Source organism: Eschrichtius robustus, chromosome 12 (assembly GCF_028021215.1).
Source record: "Eschrichtius robustus isolate mEscRob2 chromosome 12, mEscRob2.pri, whole genome shotgun sequence".
In the NCBI taxonomy this organism is placed as follows: domain Eukaryota; kingdom Metazoa; phylum Chordata; class Mammalia; order Artiodactyla; family Eschrichtiidae; genus Eschrichtius; species Eschrichtius robustus.
The window spans coordinates 30,880,045-30,898,806 of NC_090835.1; the positions used below are offsets into that span (position 1 = coordinate 30,880,045).

An 18,762-nucleotide genomic window follows, 5' to 3' on the forward strand; every position below is an offset into this window, starting at 1 on the left:
AAAAGAGAATTTCTATCAGATATAATAAAATTTTCTCCCTTTATAGAACAAAGGAAAAACATCAAGTTCCATTGGAGGCAAGTGTTTAAAGCTTGCATGGAATGAAGCTGTTTACCTATGTTTTGAAAAAGGCAGTAACTTAAAGATTTCTTGCGGAGGGGGAAATTCAGATTTCATATTTTTGTTAGGTATTGGCATCACTTTTTTCAGTTCTCTGATTAATGCTTGAGGTTTTATTATACACTCAGGGAAAATGACCGCCTTGACCTAAGATTTACATGCGTAATTCCACTAATGAAAATACAGGACTTCCCTGGTGGCACAGTGGTTAAGAATCCGCCTGCCAGTGCAGGGGACACCGGTTCGATCCCTGGCCCAGGAAGATCCCACATGCCACGGAGCAACTAAGCCTGTGTGCCACAACTACCGAGCCTGTGCTCTAGAGCCCACGAGCCACAACTATGGAGCCTGCACACCGCAACTACTGAAGCCCACGCACCTAGAGCCTGTGCTTCACAACAAGAGAAGCCACTGCAATGAGAAGCCTGTGCACCTCAACGAAGAGCAGCCCCCGCTCACTGCAACTAGAGAAAGCCCACACACGGCAATGAAGACCCAAAAAGAAAAAAAGAAAAAAAAGAAAATAGAAGTTATCCTTGTAAACTAGTAACATTGAGATATAAATATATATATTCTATATCTCTGGGTCTCCAGGTTATTGCTGATACTTGCTATACAGCATTAGTTCCAGGAGATGTCTTGTTTTGTTTTGTTGTATCTGGAAATAGCAACCTTTGTAAACAGTATAAAAATTCCACAAGGAGGAGGATTCCACTCATGAACTTTAATTACACCATAGATGCTGTCTAATCCAGTGACTGGCCATTAAAATAACCTGTGTTTTCTTACATATACCACTTTGTTACTTGCTGGATCTCCCAAACAGCCTTCGACTTTTTGTAAAATAAACCAGCCCCTTCTTACAGGTTGTTTCTCAGGAAAAAATTTCAGTAATGAGAGTGCATGTGAAAGGATGTGTAAAGAGCATTATGCTGATTAGTACCTCACAAATGTTTTGTCTTTTACAGCCTGTCAACCAGGGTCGTCACTATCAGAAAGAAATGAATCCACCTTCTCCTTCTAACCCCCGGTAAGAATCATTAATAAGCTAAATTTTTTTTAAGATTATTTAGGAATTGACTGTGCATTTTTCTTGGTTTCATGAAATTGTTTTCCAAACTTCCAAAGGGCTTCCAAAGTTCTTTTCTATAGATGTTTTAATTCAGCCTACTTTTCTTAATCAGACTATGGTGTCATGGTTCATAGTGTAAGTAGGTTTAAATAGCTCTCCTGCCTTTTACTAGCTGTGGAACTTTGAGAAAAATCATTTAAGTCAAAGTAATTCAGGCATAATAATTACCTCATGGTATTTTGGGGAGGATCATATGAACTAATAATACATGAGAACTCCTTAGCACAGTTCCTGTCACACAGCAAGCTCTCTTCAAGTGTTCATTTATTCAGTATTATTCTATTTGCATAGGTGTTTCATCTTAATAGGTCTTTGAAGTTTAGTACATTGTAGGCATGAGTTTTGTTTGTATCACCTGGTGCCTTTACATTCATCAAGATAGCCAATATGAGTTCAAGTGGCCATTCTCTTTTTTCATAATTTCAAAGTTCATAATCTCAAAATTATTTTATTATTTCAAAAATGTCATTGACACATGAGTCATTTGACAATATAGAAGAACCTTATTATATTAGGCTCATTAGAGATAAGTGAATCTGAATTCAAGTTTTGAAATATATGTAGTATTATATGGCTTTCTAAAAATAGCTAAATAAGCTAGTTTATCAGTATAAGTCAATATCACTTTATTACTATTTATTAAATACTAAGAATTTACTGAAAATCAGTCTATCTTGAGCTCCACCCACAGGATCTTAGTTATTATAAGATTATAATAACTAATTATCTAATTAGTTATTATAATAACTAATGCACCCCATTATCTAAATGCATCTCATTATCAAGCTCTCTCACCTGAGAGAGACAGGCAGAAGGAATTTGTTAAATAAGAATACAGGGCTGTATCCTGGAAGCCAAGGGAAGCCAGGCCTTAAGAGGGATCTGAAACTAGGAACTAGAAAGCAGAGAGGCAGGCAGGCAGTATCCTCACTCCATCTCTGTTTGCTTCTTCCTCTCTGCTCAGTTCTTCTAAGCACCAGCTTTCTTTACTTCTCAGTCACATATAGCTGTCTTGAGTTTACATATTACAGTTCAAAATACATGCTGAGGCTGACAGTCTATGTCTGAATCCCAGTTCCTACTTTCCAGGAGAAAGAATGTGATTGGCCTAGCTTGGGCCAAGTATCCACTTCTGGTCCAATCAGCAATGAAGAGCCAACCAACCAAGCCATGTAAAACTAACATGGCTACCAGGAAACCACATACATGGTTTACAGGACTTTTAACGGGGTCCAGAATATTCATGACATAGGTAGAGTAAGTGTTCTTTATTAGTAATCTCTTCTACGTGTTCCTGGTCTATATACTTGATCTGGTCATTCTTGCATGTTACCTAGTAGGGGGAATTGTCACTGTCATAAATAAATATGATAAGGAGTTGAAAACTGAGATTGTAATTTCAGTGTATATAAAAAGGTGTTTAAACATTCTTCAAAATAGTTATCTCTTGATAATGCATATATGTCTCTTGCAATCTTGCAGCTCATCTAGATTTGACCAATAAACTCTTTATCTATATATGAATAAACTTTCAAGGTAATTGGAAATCCAACTTTGGTCCAAATTATAACAGTCACGACTTGTAAGCTGAGTAAATGAAAGTGATGGAAAGTGATGTTAGAAAGTGGAGCATTTTGTTTCAATAAAAGGAAAATGGGGACCTAATTTTCATCCTACTTCTGCTACTAACCCAGTGTATGATCTCAGACAAGCCTTTCAACCTGTTCAGACCTAATAATAAGAACACCCTCATGTGTAAAGGAAACGATTTCAGTAACAAGCTCTCTGAAGTCACTTCCAGATTTATGATTTTGTGACTTTGATGAGACTCATTATAGACTTTCCATATGAAAACCAGTTCCACTATTAAAGGGAACACTGCCCTATATAGGAAACATACCTCATATTATTGGATTAATTAATTAATGTTTAGATGTGGTAGTATTTGATTTTAAATATCTCTTTTAAAATTTGATTCCCAAAGATAGAATATAAGAAAATTCACCAGCTAAACAGACAGCATATTTTATTTAACCAATTCAATATTCATTCATTTAGGAAAAATTAATCTACATTTTCACATAATAAAATTAAAAGCCAGATTTCAAAGCAAAAAATAAAATGCTGCCAACACCATTTTCCAGCAGGTTATCCACCAGTTTCCTAGAAAATTATTATATGGCTGTTCAGAAAATCTACAGATTACATGGCTTAGCTCTTGGCTCATAAATCCAGTAGCTTAGAGAATTGGCAGAAAGGCATTATTGGACCACAAATAAAGAAGATGATAAAATTATGAGGTCAGCATAGATCATCATATAAAAATGGGATAAACTGAATCATGTAATACATGTGATTTAATTTAAAATTGAGAGCTATGATTCTTCTTAAGATTTGTATTATATTTCTTATAAATAGTATCCCATGCTTTAGACCCTACAATACAGAACTTTAAAATTAAACTTTGAAGTTAAAAGATACTAATAATGATATTGAAAAAATAAGAAATGAAAAGGTAAGTCTCTAAGTCTACCCCCTTGGATAAACAAGCATCTCACCTGAACCTTGTTGAAAGTTTGGTGTGCAGAAGCTCTGAACAACACATGAGAAGCAGGAAGGCTCTAGATTTCCTGAATTAAGTGTTGTTGTGATCAAAATAATGCAAACATGACGGGGATCGGGGACATGTGTGTGCAGGTCCACCAAGAGGTGAGCATGATGGTGCCCTTTGGGAGGTGAAATGGCCACATTAGCTTCAGTGAAATATCTGCAACTACTCCAGAGACCTAAGAACCTAAGATTTGTAAATTGTATGTACTCATACCCACATATGTACATATTTAGAGAGTCAACTTTCAGTGAGCTTTATTAATGTAAAAGAATAACCAATATCCCCAAGCTTTATTAATGTAACAGAATAACCAATATCGCCAGTCTTTTATTTATATTTTATTCTGGAAAGATTTTTATTTCTGCACCATAATTACCTTCTTAGTTTTATATGTTGATGAGTAAAGTTAAAGATAGTATGCAGTCCACAAAGCAGACAAATTTGTGTTTTGAAAAGTTATCTCTAGGGTAAAAATGGCTAAAACTCTGCATATATTCATATAGTGGTTTCCTTAGAGTAAAAGAGTTCACTTGCACTCATAGGGCAATGCTTGATATTGGATGGAGGCTGGGATACAATGTTAGTCATTTCCTGAGAAGTTTGCAATCTGGGGATTGAAATACACATGGTTCACCAAATCATATTCCCTTGTGTGTCTAGATTTGCAACAAAGCCATTTCCCCTTGCTTTGGTGGGCATGGGGGGCGGGGGTGATATTTCCCACTATTTTTGCCTAACATACTGATGGACACTTAGCATCTCAGTTGCTGGGGCCCTTGCTTCCATTGTTCACCCACACTGCCTCATGGGGCACTGACAGCTTGTATGACAATGTGCAGAAATGGCTAACATAATCTAATACAATTTAAAGGAGTGTTGGGAGGAGGAAACAATTTCACAGTTCATTCATGTTGAGAAATGTTTCCTAGCATGTAAACTTACATGCTGCCAAACTGAGCAAAATGGATACTGTTCACAGCCTTCAGTCATTTATTTTAAAATGCCGTCTATTGGTTTGCGGGATTTAGAGCTGTCCCTTAGGCACATCTATGTATGTGTTCATGTAGATTCTTCAGAACAGCTCAAGATATTTTTGCTCAGGGATGGGTTTTATAAAGTAAGCTGTGATTACATTCTGGTTGTCTATTCATATGGATGGAGTCGATAACCAGTCTTGCGTTTCAAATGATGATTACGCTTGCTATTTTTGCAACTCATTGGAAAATTAAGGGGGGAGGAGGGAAGGTAGTCAAAGGCTCTGTAAGGTTCCAAATGTTTATGGAAATAAACAATATAGAAAATAATTCTAGACTGACCAAACAGTCATGAATGGCATGGTTTTCTTTCTAACGTGTTTGCTTTATGATTTAGCATTTATCCATAATTTTTTTAAATGTCCTTGCAGATTGTGTTAGGGCTTGAATCCTTTGCAGCCTTGCCACATGTTTGTGTGATATGAACATACTTATAACTATAATTATCCGATAAATCCCTGTAGACTTTGACAGATGATTAATAATCACTGACCTCGGTTCACACTGGCTCAGCCGGCCTGACCGAGGCAAGCTGGCCTGTCACTGTAACCTACAGGCACTGCTCTGGACTGATCACGGTGCCTTCATTTATCTTTTCTCTCCAACTGTCAGGAGATGAGCTTCTCCTCTATTGCTTAAGGTTTTTTCCCCCCACCAACACAAGAGAGAGAAAATGTATAAACAAAATTAAATACAGAACTTGTATGTCGTTTTCCTCTTCAAATGATTAAGTTTGGATGATTTTAAAACAAGTCAGATTTCTAATAAATATTCCTCCTTAGACCAAAGCACAACAGAGGTTTTCCTGATTAACTGTGCACACAGTTTCTCTAAGTGTAGTGTTGTTGTTTTCTACTACCTATATTTTGGCATTAAATCTTAATGATTTGTTTGTAAAACCAAAGGCATCAGTTTTTACTTTCATCATTTCTATTGTTAGGTTTACCGAGGAAAAGCTATCCATATTGGTGCCTCTCATTTCATAATCCCCTTCCCACAAATTCACACCTGCTCATTTTAGGGGAGTGACTTTCCATACTCAGATTCCTCAGGTCTGATTTAAGATCCTTGACTGAGGACCTGTCCGGCTGTTCTCCAGGTTCCCTGGGGACGGAATGGTGTCTCTCCTCCCTGTGATGCTCAGCACAGCCTGGCTTGGGTAGGGGCTCCATCAGCATGTGAGCTGAGGGAGGGAGCAGGGAGGTATGCCCACATACCATGGAGAAATGAAAATCTTCATCCTAAATGTTAACCAGTTAAGTTTCAAATATTTTCCTACATCCTTGCAAGAGTTTCCCCCTTCCTTTTCTGAAAATGGAAGGACAATGGTTTTGCTTTATTCACTACCAGGATAAAATTGTGTTTTGTGAAAGGCCCTTGTTTGGACAGAGTTTAAATCTGATTTTCATGTATGTTCCACTCCCTGCCAACCCAGAGATCCATAGACACTGGTAACCATTAGAATGGCCCTAATCTTTAATACATAATATAATATGTATTATTTATACAATCTCTTTAATAATAGCTTCCAATACCTTCTATATTCTAATGACTCTCAAAATTATATGTCCAATCCTGACCCTCCTCTGAATTCCAGACTCATCTATCCAAGCTGCCAATTTGACAGATATCCAATCCACTTGGATCTCTAATGTATACCTCAAATCCATTGCCAAACATAACTTGGTTTTCTCTCCCTCTACACATCTGTTCTTTCTTCAGTTTTCTCCATCTCAAAAATGCCACCATCATCGCCCTTTTACTCAAGTCAGAAACCAAGAGCATTCCCTGGTTTCTCTCTCTAACCCACCCCATGTCCAGCCTCAGAAAGCTGTGCTGGTGCACCCTCCGACCATAGTATGTGCCAGGCCCAGCCAGTGCTCTCTCTTTACTGCTACAGTCCTAGCCATGTTGCCATCATCCCTCACCTGAACAGATACCAGAGCTTCCCACCTGCTTTCTCTGCTCCTTTGGCCCCTACAGCCTATTCTCCACTCAGCAACCAGAGTGGTATTGATACACCTAAACTGGCCTGAAGCGTCCCCCCATGTAAAACTTCTCGAAGGTTTCCCTCTGCTCTTAGGGTCAAGTCGTGCTCCTTATCCTGAATGCCCACCACTCAGACCGTGTTCCGTACCATTGTGCACCTTGCTCACTATGGATCAAATACCACCGTCCTGCCTCTTTTTCTCAAATACTCCAGGCTTGGTTTCACCATAAGAGCTTTGCATGAGATGGCCCCTCCGCCTGGCATTCCCTACCCTAGAAAGGACATAGCAGCCTCTTCCTGTCTTTCAGATCTCCATCTAAATGTCATCTCCTCAGAGAGCCCCTTTCTTAGCATCCAACCTAAAGTAGCCCCAGGCAGCCTCATTACATTATCTTTTTCGTTTTTACCATAATACATTTCACTACCTGATATTTACTTGCTTGTTGCTTGTTGCTTGTTACTTGTTGTCTACACACACACCCTTCCAGAATATGCTAGAATGTAAACTGCATGAACATAGGGCCTTTATCTCTCTTGCTCACTATATCCCTAGCTCCTCTAACAGTGCCAGGCACAAAGGAGACACTCAAGAAATGTGTGCTGAATTCATTAAATCTCACCTCACAAAAATGACTTTCCCTCATCTCTCTACGCTAGCTACATCGTTGCGTACTTAACTGCTAGCTGGAACCCAGGAGCACCTGTATACTTTTCTCCCTTAAGGGTGTCTGGAACCTGGCCCTGTTCCCACTTGTAATAAATGAAATCTCTTTCATGAATTTGTTTTAAATGATCCCTCAGAAGATATGCACAATCTAAAGTGTCTGGTAAATGTATCACTTTAAAACTTTAAACAGAGACTTTTTTATTGAATTTGAGAATTTTCTCTGTATTCTTACTGGAAGTTGCTTATCCGTATTTGCCTATTCATGCCCATTTCATGGAGTGAGGGTGCCAATGGCTAGAAATCTGCTTGGGTTGGCACTGCTGTCGAATGTGTACTTAACCCTCACCAATTAACAGAATCTGGATAGGCAAATGGAAATGAAGAAAAAAAAGTATATATGTATACAGAGAGAGAAAGAGAGAGGACGAATCTGAGCCTGTGGTGCAGGTACCCTCTTGACTCAAGTGACTCCCTGCCCCTCATGCTTCTGGAGGGGTCCTCAGTTCACTGTTCTAAACTTCACAACAGACTTTTAAAACACCTGTACAAAGAGACTCAGCTGGGCCCCTTTCCTCCCCAGTCTACAGCAAAGGCAAGGCTTTAGCCTCTCTAACCCTGCCCCAGTGAAAACCCGAGCTAAAGTCACCCTTGGTAGCAAATGGAATCCCTGGGGAATCATCCTGCTTCTCACCTCTGACCACTCTGAACCTAGGACCCTGCCCTACACAACTTTAGGACCACCACTCTCCTGGGGTTTCAGAGGACCCAGCAATTACCAACAGGGCCAGACAGCTGGCAGTCCCTGCCCCATCCCTTCTCCTTCCTCCTCTGCTCTTGGCGCTTGGCCCGCCCAGCCCATTTTCAGTCCTGGTTTGATCTTTATTCTACCAGAGCCCGTTAGCTCAAGAGTGCATACCTGCTTAAATCACCCTGCCCCAGGCCCTAAGTACTTGTCACCCCAGAGAACTGGGTACCACCCCTACCCACTGGACCACCATTTCTTTGTGTTCACTCTCTCCACTTGTTCATCTGGCCCTGCCTGCCGGGGCACACGCCAGTCCCCTCTGCAGCTTCTCGGTTGAGTTGCCTGCCTGCTCTCTGACCAGGTCTGTCAGGCCACTGGGGCTTAGCTCTTCAACCTGCGTCTCCTAATTTTCCAGCTGTACTCCATGAGAGAGTCTTCTGCCATTAGGGCTGAGGATATACTCATCAATATTTTAGGTATTGTTATGTTTTCCAGAATTACAAATTCACAAAACCCATTTGCACAAGAGTTTCAGAACAACAGATTGCATCTTCTCCTCCCACCTCCCCAAAGCTTCTACATCCGAAATGATGGGTCCCTGAAGAATCTTAGCACTTTTAACTAACAAAATGTGGGGCTCCTGCAATTACCCAGGCCTCCCCATTCACTGTTATCCATCCATATGATGAACTCAGATTGTCTTTGGCCCAGGGTCCAGTGTAAAGAAGGTAACTACTAAAGCAGTTATTTACCGTTCGAACGTTTTACAGTTTCAGCTTTTAATTAAAAGATTCAGCTTCCTCTTCTAGAGTAATGAGCACCTTTTAAAAAAACTCGAAGTACTAAATCTAGTTTCTAACATTCACCTCTATTCTGTCTGAGGGGGAGGAGAGAGGAATGCAGGCTGAGGTCCAGGATAATGACGTGAACCTAAGAAATGGAAGACCACGATTATGGTTAGATGGCCACAGCCAGTCACATCTGTAGACTCACTGCCTCACCATTCACTTTGTAACCTAACGCAGAATAGCTTCCCTGGTTGTTTAAACACGAAATGACTGAAAGTGTGTTGCAATTCATACCTTCAGTAACATTCAGTGAGTATTTTGAAGCACCTACTATGTGCAGAGCACCGTGGAGAGATGACTTTAACATTCCCCCTGCGAGCTGCAGCCTCCCATCACAGGCAGTCCACGACCCTGCATATCAACAAGGCTGTGTGTGAATGCTTTAAGAAAGGTGCCTCGGGGTGTGGGAGCCTGGACCAAGCCTGGCAGACAGAAATCACCACCTTTTCCAAACCCGTACCCACTCACAAACTCTGCTTTTGTTGGCAGTTGGTTCTACTTCTTCCCTGTAATTCTTTTGTTCCTCTTGTTAATGAAAAACATTACATTTTGAAATTGATTAAAGTTAGAACACATAATTTTTCGCTCTAGCAATATATTATATTTACCAGAGTTTACAGCTTCATATTTTGCTGTTCATTACCTCATAAAAACCCACTCGGTATAATAAATATCATACAAGTGAAACGTCCAGCCTAATTTTAAAATTTCTTGAAGGAGAAAAGGCAAACAACTTTTAGCTCATTTGATTGGATTAACACTAACATTATTGTTCTATTGACTCTTTCTTGTACATTGATTTTTAAAAGCCTTTAGCTCCCTTGCCATTCAGTAAAGACAAAGCAGATGCACTTTGGTGCTTAGGACAAGAAAATGCTGTTGGGTGTTGGGTGTATGCATGGAAGAAAATTATATCTGTGCTGAAACAAGACTGGTTAGAAGGCAGTTTCTCATATTTCGTGGTAAACGACTTGTTTGCTTTTGACTTTTGAGGCAATAGTGTCCTTTGTTTTATTATGTGAAAGCTTGGATTAGTAACAAGTGAAACTAAATGGTGACTTGTAGATAATGAACTTTATGGCTTAAGATGAAAGGAAACTAGCTAGAATTTTACATATTCTCATATTTTTCAGTTCTTAATTCTCTTTATTTGCAGAACTTATAGACTAATAAGCAACTGAATTAAAACAAGAAATGAGGGGAGGGTAAAATATCTTCTGTTGAATTAATAGTGAACAGTTTTTAAACAGCAGAACCATTTGTATTATCAGAATAACAAAGAACAAGAAACCTGAGATCTGGCCTGGCCTGAGCTTAATCTCATGATAAAAATGAAGCTTTCAGCTTCAATAAAATCACAGTGTGGCTTTCAATTAAGTAGTGATGTTTATGCTAATGAAGTCCTGTCTTTGAGGGGGGCAATTCATCCTAAACTACTGGATGAATGGCTTTTTCTTTTTTTTTTTTTTTTCCATATGTTTTTCTGTACATCAAGGGTTTGGAGGCAGAAAGAGAGAATCTATTCACTGGCCACTAGTATTGCAAGAAAATTCCATTTTGGTCAGTGTTTTGACTTGGGGAAGGGTGCAATTACTTTGTATTTTACCATTTGCCCTCTTCCGACCTCTTTCACAGTACTTTTATTGAAACCTGAAATTGCCTTCATTTTGGAAATACTATCAAGTCACATTAAGAATCCAGAAAGTTTTGGTTTCTCCTGCTGAAATAATGGAAGAAATGGGAAACAAACAAGAACACCACCCTTGTGGCATTCTCTAAATTTGCTTGTGATATTTTAAATTTCAGTGCTAGCCAAAAAGAAAGATACAGCAAGGCATACCGTAAATGAAGATATTATGTATTAGAGAAGGAATGAATCTGTCACTTTGACGGATTGTGAGGCAAAGAGCAGATTAACAGATTACTCATAGTCAGAAGGCAGCTCAGCTTGAAAAATGTGCAGGAAATGATAAGTGCCGGTTTGTGTTGATTTAATGATATTTTTAAACTACAATAACACTCTGGTGGTATAATATAATAAAGCACTTTGCTTGCATTTTTAAATCATCAACATATTTCCAGTTGGACCTTAAAAAACATTTTGGACCATTCTCTATTAAAATATGTAGCTTTCAAATTAGAAAAAAAAGTACCATCTAAAATATCACAGCAACGACCTTACAGGAAATCAGGAAATATTGCTGACTTTTAAAATCAGTTATTTCCTAAACTAGCATTTATGATACACATTTTAATTATGTTTCAAGCACCCTAACAGCACATGTACTTTCTCTTTGGGCATTTAAATCACTTACAACAAGAAATTGTTATCTTCTAACAACCATTTCGAGTGAAACACTTCGTAGATGGCACTGATATGCCTTCATATTTTCATTGCAGGTTTTTAGTTTTGTGGTTAAGATCATGGAGTACTTATGAATAAAACTATTATATTTACCCACAGATAGTAGATAAAAGTAGTTCAAATTTGAATTGAGTACTCTGAGTCATAGCAATAAATAAGATAAATAACTTGCTTTGTTTTATATTATTACAAATATGTATCAGAAAGCAAAACTTTTTAAGAGGTTTATATTTTTATATAAATAAAACTGGAATTTGAATATCATACTCTTAGTTAATTTGACAGTGATGGACTGCCATTGTCAAGAATTTGCAGAGTAAAATTTCTATAATGCACTTAAATGGTTTTTACTCTAGCATCTTCATATTCAAAATCTAATGTAAGGCTTCACTTGTTTCATATTATCTTCTCTCAGCTCACCAATGATAGCTTATTTTACATAATTAGGTACAGTGTAACTTGTAAGGGAGTAAAATATATTTTCTGTCTAAACACTTGTATCTAACCCAAGTGCAAATAAATATACTAATATTGCATGCCCAGGGCTTGAATCCCAGACATGATTATGGCTCACATTATGTTTTACATATGTAGTGAAGACTTTCATTCAGCGTGTTTTGTACATTTCCCCTCTTCTAATATATTAATACTCTCAACTTGGGGTAAATAAAAAAGCTAATGTAAAGAGGTAGTCAGTATTCTTCTTGAAAGAAATTCTGAAATGTATTGAGCAAAAGTTGTTTGCATGATTTCTGGTCTCCTTGCATATTTATGGTCTGCAGTAGTTACTAACACAATTTGCCAGATAGTCCCAGCTCTTTCAATCCCAAGCACATTGTTGGATTGCACTTCTAAGTCCACTTGGTTTTGTGTGGACCCAATTAGCCCAACTAGTTCTAGCCAATGAATTGTGAGAAAGATGGCTTATGTTGTTACTTGGGTGGAACATTTAACTGCAGGTATGAAACCCTCCAGAGTTCTCTTTTCCTCTGACACCTACCAGAAACATTCAAGATGATGGTGGTTTTGTCAGCCTGGGTGCTGAATGACCATGATAAACAGAGTTCTCCTGCTCATCTGTTATGGACATTTAACATGAGCAAAAAATAAGCCTTTGTTGTTTTTAAGCCACTGAGATTTGGGGATTGCTTGTTATCATATACTTTCATATTTGAAGGTTTAGAAATTGGTTAAAATTGTTGAGCTCAGTATGTGACTCATTGGCATGTACTAGAATAAGTGGTTTTAGGAAGTGATATAGTATTCTGGTTAAAAGCACAGTCAATGGAATTAAAATGCCAGATCTGTATCCTTTATTTCTCTAAACCTCAATTAGTTTATCTAAAATAGAGGTTATATTTTACTACCTACTTTATAGTGTCATTGTAAGGATTAAATGAGATAATATGTGTAAAGAGTTTGGGGCAGGGACTGGCACATGTATTTTCATTAAATGGTAGAAAGTGGTGGTAAGGATATCATTAGGAATGTTAGGAATAAAGTTTCCCAAAAAATATCACACTTTGAGAGAATCAGACACTCCTAGAGAGTTTGAAGAGTTTATCAAGACGATTTAACCCAGCATCTCTTCAAAAGTCATCTCTGCACATCTTTGCCAAGGAAGCAGGCTCAGTGCGACATAAGGCAGTGTTTTTCATTACTGAGCATTCCTTATACTGAGCTGACATAAGCTTCCCTATAACTTCTCCCCACATAATACCCCTTGAAATTTTGAATATTGCTTTTTGGTTGTTTAATTTTCTCCTCCAGCCTCTCACTTTTCCAGCCTCAAGCCCACTTTGCCATTCCTGGTCCTGGCATAGTCTTAATTGCCTTCCTTTGGACATCTTTGAGTTTATCAAATTGAGATCCTCTAAATTGAATAAAATCACCTAGTAGTCCGGACTACAGTTTGGCCATTGACTAGAACACTGTGTATATTAGTGTAGCTTGAATCATTTTTTTAGTGCCCATATCCCTCTAGTGGCTTATCTTTGGCTTTTGGTCACCTAAAACTATCACCGTCTTTCTCCTGGACCATTGATATAGCCTCCTAAGTGGAATCCCAGCATCCACATGTGCTTTTTCACCACAACCCATACCCATTCCCTACAGAGTGGTCAGAGTAACCTTTTCTAAACACACATCTGACTGTGACACCCCCATATTAAATCCCTTCAATGACTTTCCATTGCTCATAGGGTAAAAATTAAACTCTTTCAATGGCCTACGAGGCTTGAGTGGCTTGGCCCATACCTACTGGGCCAGTCTTATTTTGTACCATTTTCCTTCTGGAGATTTGTGCTTTAGATACACTTTCCTCCTTTCGTTTTTTCAAATTTGCCTGCCTCAGGGCCTTTGCCTACTGTTCCCTCTTCCTAGAATGCTTTCTCCTACCTTGCCTTCCACCTTGCCTGGTTAATACCTGTTCATACATTAGATTTTCTTTCAAGTGACACTTCCCCTAGGGAACCTTCAAGTCCCTATCCCTGTGTTCTCGTAGCACCTTTTAACTTCACAAAACTTATACATTTTTGTGTGATTATCTGACTGATTTTGGTCTCAGGGTCCACACTGTAAGCTCTAAGAAGGCAGTAACTCTATTTTTGCTCACCATTGCATTTCATGCTAGGATCTGACACAAAACTGGAACTTGGTAAATACTTGTGAAAGAGATATTGCTGTCTGAACCACTTTTCTTGACTATCAAGATCATGCTGAATCTCAAATCTGTCGCCTAACCTATTCTCTCTCTCAGCTCAATGTCTTCCATAAATTTGAAAAGTATGTTCACTGTCCGTGCAGAACATTTATTACAGATATATGTAATATATGTACAAAATATGTACAAAAATAGATCATAGCTGAATATAAAGTCCTTTGGTCCGCCATTAACGATCTTCCACCAAGTTAATATTGTTCAACAGCCGATATAAAGTGATACGATTATAGGGAAGGAAAAAATCCCTTTTTCTTCTACCCTCATAGGTTCTGCCCTGAAAATTAAACTGACAAAAGACAGATTTACAAAAGGAAAGCATACAAATTTTATTTATGTGTGCAGTGCACATACACAGGGGAGAAACTCAGTGATGAGTAACTCAAACGGGTGGTTAGAACTTGGAGCTTTTATGTATATATATCATCTTAACACAGAACAATAAATTTGAAGACAAGTGACAAGACAAAGGAAAAGGGGTTTAGGCTTTTAGGAATGGCAAACTATGGGAGGGTACATATATGGGGGAAACTAATGGAAGATAAGGCTTGTTTTAGTAAAGTTTGTTACGTAGATTCTTCTCAGTGCTCTCTCTGGCCTGATAAGAGTCTCTGGTGATTAAGTCATACCCGGTACCAGCAAGGGCACCTTCCTCACAGTAAATTTCATGTCCTACTTTTAAGTAGAACGGGGGAGATCAGAGAACCCTTCCTGAGTCTGTTGTTTCTCAAATGTCTTGAGCTCAACATAATCAAAATGCCAAAACAAATAGATAGCTAGTGGGAAGCAACCGCATAGCACAGGGAGATCAGCTCCGTGCTTTGTGACCACCTAGAGGGGTGGGATAGGGAGGGTGGGAGGGAGGGAGATGCAAGAGGGAAGAGATATGGGAACATATGTATATGTATAACTGATTCACTTTGTTATAAAAGCAGAAACTAACGCACAATTGTAAAGCAATTATACTCCAATAAAGATGTTAAAAAAAAAAAAAAATCCCAAAACAACATCTTTTGGGTGGTATGTTCGGAACCCCTACATGATGAATCTAAATTATTTAAATTTACAAACAGGCCAATATTGTCATGCTGTTAATGCATGATAATTCAATCACTAGCATATGATTTCTGGGATGTTATGATTCACACTCATGTGCAGCTATCCCACATCCTTTGTCCATGGCAGACACTGCTAGTGGATCACAATCCTCTTGCCCCTGGGCCCCATCATAAACTTAAAATCCTTCTTAGTAAGGTACTCCAGACAATACTATCACTCAGAATTAGCATGTGATTTATGATCCATTTGTCTTCTTTGAACTAGAATTTCCATTATTCCTTTAGTCAGCTAGATTATCGAATGGAATTTATTCCTAGCCTTACCTAACTCTGAAATTATCACCTTACCAATATCTCCTACTCTAAAAGTCATCCTCCGTCTTCTGTAAAACCTTCCTTGACTGAAGTGAGATTAGGACTGCTTCTTCTCCACAACCCTGACTCCGTTCTCCACATCAACCATGATTAAAATCCTACAACACTAAATGACAAGCATGATATATTTTTATTATTATTATTTATTTATTTTTTGGCTACGTTGGGTCTTCATTGCTGTACGCGGGCCTTCTCTAGTTGCAGCGAACGGGGGCGACTCTTCCTTGCAGTGCGTGGGCTTCTCACTGCGGTGGCTTCTCTTGTTGTGGAGCACGGGCTCTAGGCTTCAGTAGTTGTGGCTCACAGGCTCTAGAGCGCAGGCTCAGTAGTTGTGGCACGGGCTTAGTTGCTCCACAGCATGTGGGATCTTCCCAGATCAGGGCTCGAACCCATGTCCCCTGCATTGGCAGGTGGATTCTTAACCACTGCGCCACCAGGGAAGTCCCTATATTTTTAAGTTAATTAACATGAGTTCTGCCTGTAGCAATGGCACACTTGGTTGTTTCTCACTGAACTTCCTTCTGAGAACAACCAGAAAAGCCAGACAAAATATGAGAATCATCTGATTGAAGCCGTTGGAGAACTTCCAAGGCAGTGAGAATTTACGGAGCCTTGCTCCAAAAGAGAAGGGAAGCCAGGAAAGGCAGCCTGCATGTTATGACACTTTTCTCAGGAAAAATTCCACTTCAGAAAGTAGTAGCTGAGAGGCTGAGGAGCTGAACATAGCCTTCAACAGCCTCATGGGCTTGGGGGACAAAAATTGGAATTCAGGACCTATGAAGAGAAGAGGCCATAGTAAGCTCCAAAGTGCTACACCCTAGATAGCAAAATTAACCAGAAATAGACCACCTCTCTGGAAGACTCAATACACATTTATTTTGAACCATTCTACTTGCTGATAGCCCTCTGACCCTACCCTAGTTGCCTGCCCGAAGCAAAGCAATCACATCTAGAGAAAGAAAACAATTGAAATAGAATGGGAGCCACATGTATAATTTAAAATTTTCCAGTAACCCATTTAAAAATTTTAAAACAGGTAAAATTAATTTTAATAATGTATTTTATTTAACCCAGTATATTCAAAATATTCTCTTTCAACATGTAATTGTAGAGGAAATCATTTTCACTACCAGCTTAGGTTTGAGTATGGGATCAGGCGGCTGTGAATTAATTGACAACAGATTAACAGGAGAAAAGGTTTATTACACATGCGTGTAGAAGCATTCAATAAGGAATGGCTCTCTGAACAGCCAGGGGTAAGGGTTTATATAGCAGCTTAATAAGGGGGGATTCGGGAGTGAGTAGGGCTTCATTGGGAAAGGATTGAAGGAGCTGATAAGGCTTTGTTTACACAGTTTTAGTCGCTTGAGGTCAGTTGCCTCCTTGACTGGAGACTTTCCCAGAGTTGGGGGTTTCTAGCAGCTGACTCTTGAAAAGCTCTGCTTTAGTCACATAAGGGAAATTCAGATAAGATTTATTTCTGCATCCGTCCATATGTTTTCAATTTAAAGCAGTCTTTATGCCATTCTGGTTGTTTGTTGTTCCCTTCACAATCAGTATAAAATATTGTATTAATGAAATACCTTACATTCTTTTTTTCATATTAAGTCCTTGAAATCCAGTGTGTCTCTATGACATAAATCACAGCAAGATCCTTTTTGACCCACCTCCTAGAGAAATGTAAATAAAAACAAAAATAAACAAATGGGACCTAATGAAACTTCAAAGCTTTTGCACAGCAAAGGAAGCCATAAACAAGATGAAAAGACAACCCTCAGAATGGGAGAAAATATTTGCAAATGAAGCAACTGACAGAGGATTAACCTCCAAAATTTACAAGCAGTTCATGCAGCTCAATATCAAAAACAACAAACAACCCAATCCAAAAATGGGCAGAAGAACTAAGTAGACATTTCTCCAAAGAAGACATGCAGATGGCCAAGAGGCACATGAAAAGCTCCTCAATATCACTCCTTATTAGAGAAATGCAAATCAAAACTGCAATGAGGTCTGTCACCTCACACCTGTTAGAATGGGCATCCTCAGAAAATCTACAAACAATAAATGCTGCAGAGGGTGTGGAGAAAAGGGAACCCTCTTGCACTGTTGGTGGGAATGTAAATTGATACAGCCACTATGGAGAACAGTATGGAGGTTCCTTAAAAAACTAAAAATAGAACTACCATATGACCCAGCAATCCCACTACTGGGCATATACCCTGAGAAAACCATAATTCAAAAAGAGTCATGTACCACAATGTTCATTGCAGCACTCTTCACAATAACCAGGACGTGGAAGCAACCTAAGTGTCCATCGACAGATGAATGGATAAAGAAGATGTGGCACATACATACAATGGAATATTACTCAGCCATAAAAAGAAACAAAATTGAGTTATTTGTAGTGAGGTGGAGGGACCTAGAGACTGTCAAACAGAGTGAAGTAAGTCAGAAAGAGAAAAACAAATACCACATGCTAACACATATATATGGAATCTAAAAAAAAAAAAATGGTTATGAAGAACCTAGGGGCAGGACAGGAATAAAGACGCAGACGTAGAGAATGGACTTGAGGACACGGGGAAGGGGAAGCTGGGACGAAGTGAGAGAGTGGCATGGACATATATACACTACCAAATGTAAAACCGATAGCTAGTGGGAAGCAGCCACATAGCACAGGGAGATCAGCTCCGTGCTTTGTGACCACCTAGAGGGGTGGGATAGGGAGGGTGGGAGGGAGATGCAAGAGGGAGGAGATATGGGGATATATGTATATGTATAGCTGATTCCCTTTGTTATAAAGCAGAAACTAACACAGCATTGTTAAGCAATTATACTCCAATAAAGATGTAAAAAAATAATACTAATGTAGGATCCACAATAAAAAAATAAATAAAAAATAAAAATAAAATGGCTTAGAAATGTTAAAAAAAAAAAAGAAATCCTGTGTGTGTTTTATATTCACAGCACATTTCAATTCAGACTAGCTCCATTTCAAGTGCTCAGTAGCCACCTGTGGCTAGTGACTGCCATATTGAACAATGAAATTCTAGAAAACAACTTTGAAGAATAGCCTCATGACCTTGGAGTAGGAAAAG

At 38.8% G+C, this 18,762-nt stretch overlaps 1 protein-coding gene across 7 annotated transcripts in view; it reads left to right on the forward strand.

The window, feature by feature from the left end:
- The window catches only part of CFAP20DC (CFAP20 domain containing), a 265,772-nt gene that overhangs the window by 214,265 nt on the left and 32,745 nt on the right, over nucleotides 1–18,762 (forward strand). For all 7 annotated transcript variants that reach the window (XM_068558750.1, XM_068558754.1, XM_068558751.1 and 4 more), the window contains one exon: nucleotides 1,089–1,150. In XM_068558750.1, the coding sequence (XP_068414851.1) occupies nucleotides 1,089–1,150 (62 nt within the window). The remainder of the gene's footprint in view (nucleotides 1–1,088; nucleotides 1,151–18,762) is intronic.